This window comes from Equus caballus, chromosome 7, assembly GCF_041296265.1.
Source record: "Equus caballus isolate H_3958 breed thoroughbred chromosome 7, TB-T2T, whole genome shotgun sequence".
Lineage (NCBI taxonomy): Eukaryota > Metazoa > Chordata > Mammalia > Perissodactyla > Equidae > Equus > Equus caballus.
Window position 1 is genome coordinate 59,015,458 of NC_091690.1, and position 8,242 is coordinate 59,023,699.

Consider the following 8,242-nt stretch of genomic DNA (forward strand, 5'->3'; position numbering starts at 1 on the left):
CTTCCTTTCTCCATCTCTTGTCAGTTATACTGTTAAAATAAGAAGGAACTGCTGTCAGAAACTACCCCAATGCATCTGCCTTATTCTCAGTAGATGCTTTTGCATGCTACTTCATTGACAGCTGAAGTAATCTGGGGTTTCACTAAAACAAGGCCCTATCATGATCCTGAGGGTCAGTGGAGATTTCCCAGTCAAATCTGGTTGTTTTTTTTTTTTTTTTTTTATCCCCCCAAGGGTGAATTGAAGTGTAGGAGAGCCTAGATCAAGAGGAAGGAGAAGAAGCTTGCAGACTGACACGGTCACTCTGGATAACCAGGTCTGTCAATGATGTGCAAACCCTGTGTTCCCACACTCGACCGTGAAGTGGCAAGCACACACCCAGACATTTTGGCAACTCCATCAAGCTCACAAAACAGGTGAGCCACCACAGCATATATTCTAGAGAGATGAACCACAAGACAAGATTTTAATGTCAAGAAAATGGAGCCAACAACATTTTGTATTTCACACTATCTTCATATTGAATAACAGAAGGAGGTTACAATCAAGTAGAAAGAGCAGAAAAGACAATCAAGCATCATACGGATTTCCTGGGCACACAGGCACACAGTCAGGTTGCTGACTCAGCCCTCATCATGTGTGGCCAGTGTAAAAGAAAGGCCTCACAGGGAAAGTGAACACGCCATCTGGGTACCTCCAAATGATGGAGCGCCTGGCAACATCCACAAAGCTCATGCTCCTACTGTCCAAATCAAGGAACACACCAACGCGGCCCACAGGTTTCGCTATGAACTGAGGACTTATGGGGGCGGTGGTCCAGAGACTGTAACGATCATCCTCCTTCACACATACCAGAAGGAATGTGTCCTTAGATTCAACCAGTGTGCCGGTCTTCCTTATCCAGGAATCCCTACAGACACCTACAGCCCAGTCCCAAGATCTGTCCACAATCACCTCCCAGTAGTGCTTGCCGGAGGTGAAGTCCTGGGTTCCCCAGCTAGCAAAATAGTTAGATGTTCCAGGATTCAAAGACACATATCGACTGTCATGGATGTACCGCACACTTCTCACATCATCAAACAGCCTGATGTTGTGATTGGTTACTTCATTATGGAAGGAAATTTCCACTGTCGAGAGAGAGAGAGAAGAGAATATTCCAGTCAAAATCAATGATAAAATTAAGCTGTGTGTGGGAGAAGAGGGTCTTATCTAGAGTCTCACTGGGAAGAAAAAACAAAAAAGCATGCCATGGTTAGAAGGGCAGTTCTAACTGGAAAATATGGGATTCAAATGAAGCCAGCCTATCTACTGAAGGAACAAATACCTACTTCCAATGGAAAAACTTTCATCAAATTGAGAGATTGTAGAGCAGAAGGAGGTCATGTCTCCTTCCGGCTGGCTCCTTTTCATTACACCTGACAAACTGGACACCTGTGCACCGCCTCCAAGTCCAGAGCAACATAACTTACCTCCACCGCCCTCCCTCTGGGAAAAAATAGTTACAAGCTAGACCACTGAATAAATGGTGATGGCTTTCGCTGTACCAGGAGATTCCGCGATTCCACTTAAGGAAGTAAACTGACAGTGAGGAAGAAAACCTCAAGGTGCCCTCTTAGAAGGGGCTTCCTTCTAAGACTATTCTGCCTTTGATACCTCGTTCCACCTGAGGCCTAGCCTTCTTTCTCCTAAATCAACCTTCTGGGTTCAGGTTTATCATGGAGTTCTATAGATGGACTCGTCAGCCACCAATTTGCTTGTTGGCTGTGGTTCATAAAGTCCTGGTTTCTGGATTTAGTTTTTCTTTGTGCTTATGTATTTTTTTCTGAATCTATCAATTGAAACACACATTACACGTGCAGTTCCCAAGGACCTTTAAGCTAAAGTCTTGTTTTAAATTAAATTCACTGCGCTTACTTTGAAATGGGAATATCTTGAACTCACAGCGATTTTCTAAGACTCAGGAAACAAGTGACATTGTGAGTGAGAATATTTCTAGGACTCCTGGAGCCCTCTTTTGGAGCACGTCCTTTTGCTCCTCATGGAAGTAATTTAACCAATCTCTAAGTAATTCACAAGTCCTGAAGCACATTGATGCTTACGTCAGCTTTCATTTATTCTTTCCCTGTTATAGCGACTCTACGGCTAACTACGAACGTCCGTGCCTGTCTGCATGGCTGTGCTCTCTGACAAGACAAAAGGTTGAGAAAGAAGGAAGGATTGCCTAAGGAAAACCAGTATTGACAGAGCCTGCAGGGTGGCCCCACTCACCCCGGAAGCGGTTGAGCCTGTCCATCAGTCCAGTGACGGGTCGGGCACTGAGTTTTGGCTGAGGACGCTGAGGCATGTGCAGCTGCACCAACTCGATCCTGTAAGGAAGAAAACGCAATCAATCTCTCTGGTGCCCGAGACTTCTGACACACACTGTGTTCAATAAAAGTCAGCATCATTCCTCTGAACATTCTTCCTCAAAACACTTTCCTCCACAACCCTGGGACAGGATTGCACCATTCTCACAGAATCTTTCTCAGTTTTCTTCTTTCCATGCTTCCACCCCCATTTCTCACAGGTACTTGCTCCTCTCCCCTAACACCTGGGAAAAACTATCCTTGCATTTCTGTATGTCGATTCTTTTGAACCCTGAAAGCATAAATAACTGGTTTTCTAGAATCCTCTGCACTGAGCTTGATGACAGCACTTGCCCCTTCCAGTCACAGGCGGAAGAAAGCCTCGCTTCTAATCCAGAGGAATAACAGGAAATGCTATTCAGCAAAATGTGCACAAACATATGCACACACTAACAGTGGAGCAGAATCTACCCGATTATGCCTCATCTTATTCAAAGGAGCCTGAGCTTTTTCAGAGCCCTCACCGCGCCCCACTTAGCATGGAAGACCAAACTTACCTTGGCAGTTTGTTTCCCAATTCCTGTCAAGAAAAAAGAGAGAGAGAAGCTTAGACTCTTCAGGAATAAGCCATTCTGCCAAGCAGCCTTTGGGTTTGGGACAGTACACAAGAAAAGTACTCAGCACCACCACCCGCACAAACCGCCTTGTTGATTCATCTTCCTTTTCCTCCCTAAAGACGATCTCCATACCCCATATTGACCAAATCCAAATTTTTGATGTATTCAGAACCCTGAGGAGGGATATAGAGAGAGAAGGACAAGGGAAGTGACCGTGCATTGCTGCCACCCTCCACTGTCTGAAAAGTGGTCTTTCCCAGGCCTTGTCTCCAGAGGGAAACATGCACCAAACAAAGGCCACTTCAAACCTAGGACATCCCAACAGAAGGCAGAAATATACACAACTTTCCCCAAATTTCTCCACATTGCCCAGTGTTGAGTGTCCATGAATAAGTTGTTCATTTCCTGATTCTAGCAAAGGAAGCTACAAAAGGAGGGTGTGAGGAGGGAATTTCCCCTGGGGAAATCTCCACAATCACAATTCCAGAAGGCTTGCTTGTTCATGGTTAGGAGATGAGTTGCAATCATTTTAAGTTATTTTGAGTTGGGAGAGACGCCCCCCCCACCCCCACCATAGATGCAGGAGAGGAAAAAGTATACCTTTAGTACCAAATAAATAAGAGAAGTCAAAAGCGTGGGCTTGAGATAATATAAAATACCCGCAGACCCATCCTCTGTGCTTACCAGGAGCAGCTCCACATCTGATTTATGGCACGTTTCCAACAGCTCCTCATACATCAGTCTTAGCTGTATCCTCTTTTCCACCATTTCCGCTCGAATTTTCTGGAGTTGCTTAAACACGGATTTTCCTTGCTTTTTCAGACTCTCTAAGTGCTGCTTCTCTTCCTTCCGTAGAGAAGGATGCAGTGGCTGATAGACAGCCCTGATGATGTCTTCATGTTTATACACATAACACTGCAGAGAGATGGATTTCCTAGATCAAAGGCTCAGGCCAACCTTCTCCTCCTCCACTTAAACAGCATCTACTTTGCTCTCATTCATGGGCTCTACCAACCAGCTACATCCATCCTAAGGTCAGGTCCACCCACTTCTCAGAAACCACACATTCATTCCTCTTTCTTTCACTGATTTTCCATTCCTTTTAACTGCACCAAGAGTCAAGCCCATCCCCCCTCAAAGCACTTCCACCACTGCATGAGCTCCTGGAACAACGTCAGCAAAGCTTTCCATTGATAATTTCTTTCATTCGAATCTTCTCAAATCTGAAAGACTCCACGCAAAGCAATTGCAACCTATGAGTGGTTAGTAAATCATTATGTGCAATACTCTGACCACTCTTTAGTAAATTTGTCTCTGGTCTCAAACCTCCCTACTCCACCATGTGACCTCCCCTCTCTCCTGGCAGCAATGTTGCATTTTATTCTTGGGATTAAAAGCCATCGGCAAAGAGCTTCCTAAACTTCTCCCCACCTGCCCTCCATCTGATGGCCATCCTCACCGCCATTTTCCCTGCCCTCCTATTCTCTAGGCATGAGCTTCTGTCCTCTATCAGAGGCCACAGGCTTCTGTGTTGTTGTGAAGGACGTTAATCCTCATTCCATTGCTTGGTCGCTTCTTGCATTTTTTGGAACCACACTCTCACTTGCCATCTCAGTCTTTTTCTGTGCTCCATTTCCTCACTTTCTTAAAAAAACTTGCTACATTTTCCCCTACCTGAGCCAACATCATTCTCTAGCTCCTGCACAATCAGTTTCATCATCGCAGGCACACTTCTTGAATTGGCATTCACCGTTCCTCTTTGTCTCCCGGGGCTCATTGGAACAACGGGATGGGAATCCCTTCAGTTCTCAATGATATGCTCTGTAACTTCTAGGATATATGATATGCAGAAATCTCTGCCTGCAACACTCATGGATTTTTAACCCCTACTTGTCCTTCAGAACTCCAATTGCTTTTAAACCTGAGAAATTTGGCCTGTGATTCTGAGTGATGTTTACTGAATTGCCCAAATCACTCTACGTGCCTCCATCCTAGCCCCGGTCACACATTCTTCTGAGGGCTCTTGGATTGTAGTTACTGATTATCTTCGAGTCTAAAAATCCTAAGAGGCATGCCACCTTAGGTTGAAAATGAGGACGGATTATTTTTCCTGTTGTTCGACCCAGTCTCCGAATTTCATGACATATGATGATTCCAGCTCAAATTGTTAATGGAGAAGTTTCTAGCATGTCTGTCACAACCTGATTCAGAGGGAAATACAGTCGCATACTTACCATCCAATGGAAAGACAATCTGCCATCTTTATCAAGATTTCTTTGGTTTTCTTGGCTCTTTTCCCATAAAGATCTCATGTGCTTGCAGAGCTTCTCCTGTAACAGAACCATGAATTTTAGCACCAGACAAGCAAATAGACTTAGCTTTCAGACCCCGAATGATGGAGAGAATTAAGTGATGTTGGAGAAAGCCCTTTCGGGAGTGGAAGGACCATCACATTGCCCTGTTGACCCTCACGAATGATCCATTTCAGGAGATCTCAGACTGTGGAGGTAGTCATTCATTAGCCTTGGCAAACTCCCCAGGGTTTTACTTAGCATGGCTACTCCTCAAATGGTGTGGTGTCCTGCCTCAGAATGTGGATCTTCTGATGCTTGTCCCCTGCTAATTGCAATGTGCTTCATCCTATGACATTATGCCCAGTGTTAGTAAACATGTACCCTATAGAAAAGCCTTTTTGCACTTATAGTTGTTATAGGCAGTGACTCAAAACGAGGGCTTTAAATAGCCTTGAACATGATACTGCCATCATCAAAGTGATATGGACTGCTAATTTAATCCCCCTCCCATTGGATGCGAGCTCCATGAAGGCAGGTACTGGTGTATTTCCTTCACAGCTTCATCTTTGGTACCTGGATCGGTACCTGGCGCTCAGAAAAGAGAGGATTTCATCACCCTTATGACTCTCATGCCCTAAGAAACCCTTAGCCCTACTCGCCCCTGGTTTTCACAGTGCCCTCAGAAGCATCACTTACCCGATATTCCTCAGCAGCCTCCTCCACTGAACAGTGACTGTGAGCCTCGTGCTCCTGAGATTCAGAGCAGAGCAGACACAGCAGGCTCCTGTTGTCTTCACAGAAGATCTTCTTTGTCTCCTTGTGGGTCCCGCACATGTGTTCCTCAGAGCTCAGGCATTGCCTGAGACTGGCTTTTCTGGCAACGGACACCAGACTCTTCAGAAGAATGTTGGTTTTGTAGTCTGTCTGTTGGGATGGCTGCCTGCACACAGGACAACAGGCAGGGGTTTCGGCTTTCTCCCAGTAAACACGGAGACAGGACCAACAGAAGCTGTGCCCACAGTCTATGGTGACGGGGTCCATAAGGCAATTCAGGCAGATGAGGCAGGTGAGTTCTTTCTGGAAGGCTTGTGGGATGTCCATGTCCATTTTTCTAAGGGAATTAAATCAGAGGAGTTCATTCCTGTGTCCTCGAGACACAAAGCCCTGAGCAAACTTAGACTCAGGCTGTGACTCAGTAATACACTGTGTGGGGAGCAGAGCAGGCTCGATTTGGCACATGACATAAATGGAAAAATGAGACACAGAGAGCTTTCCAGGTCTGTAAAAACTTTCCAGGCTGCCTAACTGACACTACCTTCCTGCCACCCCTTTTTTATCTGGGAGCAAAAAGAACCGCAGTTTTTCCTGAGGTCTTACTTTCCTCCACGTAGCTTGAGCTTCAGTAGTTTGACCTAATTTATAGCTCCAGGTGGTGGGTCCTGAATGTGCTAAAACCCAATCACATCGGTCGTCGCCAGCCCTCGAGTGAGCACAGGATATTAGACTAAGGTTGCATTTTCGCTCTTTCACGTAATTGTCAGGCCTTTCTCCTCAGATGTCCTTTTTCATCTCACTCAGAATCCACATCCCAAAACCCTTTTTCTTATTTCAAAACACTTTCTGAATGCGTTAAGAGTTAAGGAAGAGGATATTAAACACGGTCAAACTGGATCTGGTTCTGGCCAGGATCTACTGACATGAATCTACCCAACTGTTCAATTTGCCCTCCCGTCTTTATATTCTATACCACTCTAGTCACAGGAACCCAGCATTGAGAAGAATGCCTATGTCCTCCAAGTCTTTCAAACTATTAGTCAGCCCCTCACATTGTGATGAAATATAATTTGGATGTAATCCTAATAATCAGCACCAAGAAACAAATCAAGCTTTTAAAAATTTACTTGGCTTTAATTGGCGTCCTCATGTCTATACCAGTCAAATACAGACGTCCCTCAAGTTTCTCATATTCCTCTATGGTCACCAGTGTCACTTTTCTGCCTGCTCAATCATCCCCTAGCTTCTTTAACATTTATGTCAGAAAACTCAGGTTTCCTAAGAGAAAACATGTACTTCTTTTTTTTTTTTTTTTGAGGAAGATTAGCCCTGAGCGAACTGCTGCCAATCCTCCTCTTTTTGCTGAGGGAGACTGGCTCTGAGCTAACGTCTGTGCCCATCTTCCTCTTTTTTACATGTGGGACGCCTACCACAGTATGGCATGCCAAGCGGTGCCACGTCCGCAACCGGCATCCAGACTGATGGACATGGGGCCACCCAAGTGGAACATGTGCATTTAACCAATGTGCCACCAGGTTGGCCCCTACTTCTTTTTAAAACAATATTTTCCTCCAATCATTGGCTTCATCATCTAATTATATGTCATAGACTGTAATTTCTCTTGTGCATACAGGCATGCACTACCCTTAGAGTGGACTGTTACATGTACTACATAGAGAATTAAATGCTGTTAATATTTTTTTTGGATCTACACCAAGTACAAAACAACAAGATATCTGGGAACCACTTTCTGAGTTCTTAGGATACACTGGAACAACTAAGGGATGTAGAAAATAAGAAAACTAAAATTTATCATATTGATTCCAGCACCTTCACCAAGATAGGATCACAAAATCAGAATGGAATCATTTACCCTAAGTTGGCAAACAGCATCGGTTCATAGAAACCACCTCAGTTCTCTCATGAAATGGAAATTTGGAAATTTTGTTTTCCTTTGGGAAAGTCACACAACTTCCCCTCTAAGGTCAATTGTGTACTCACCTAAGGAGCTGGCCTATGGATACTCGTCTCACGGATACTTGCCTTGGAAGCAATAGTAGGAGATCAGCTAGGGATCCAGCCACCACGTGTGGTACTGGGAGCTTTCAGAAGCCTCCGCAGCCAGGTGAGTTCCAAACCCACTCCCTCTGCTCTGGAGAAGGGTGGCTTTGGCTCCTGGACTCTCCTTATATTGAGTCTCTGAAGACCACGC

The 8,242-nt window shown here is 44.9% G+C and overlaps 1 protein-coding gene across 1 annotated transcript; it reads right to left on the bottom strand.

Annotated features, from left to right (window-relative positions):
• Window positions 1-481: 481 nt before the first annotated feature.
• Window positions 482-6,361, bottom strand: LOC100059975 (tripartite motif-containing protein 43). The gene is made up of 6 exons (XM_001492377.2): window positions 5,953-6,361; window positions 5,197-5,292; window positions 3,647-3,877; window positions 2,903-2,925; window positions 2,269-2,366; window positions 482-1,127 (listed from the first exon to the last, which is right to left on the bottom strand). The coding sequence occupies exons 1-6, from the start codon at window positions 6,355-6,357 to the stop codon at window positions 634-636; spliced, it is 1,347 nt and encodes a 448-aa protein (XP_001492427.2). The 5' UTR covers window positions 6,358-6,361; the 3' UTR covers window positions 482-633.
• Between the last annotated feature and the right edge of the window lie 1,881 nt (window positions 6,362-8,242).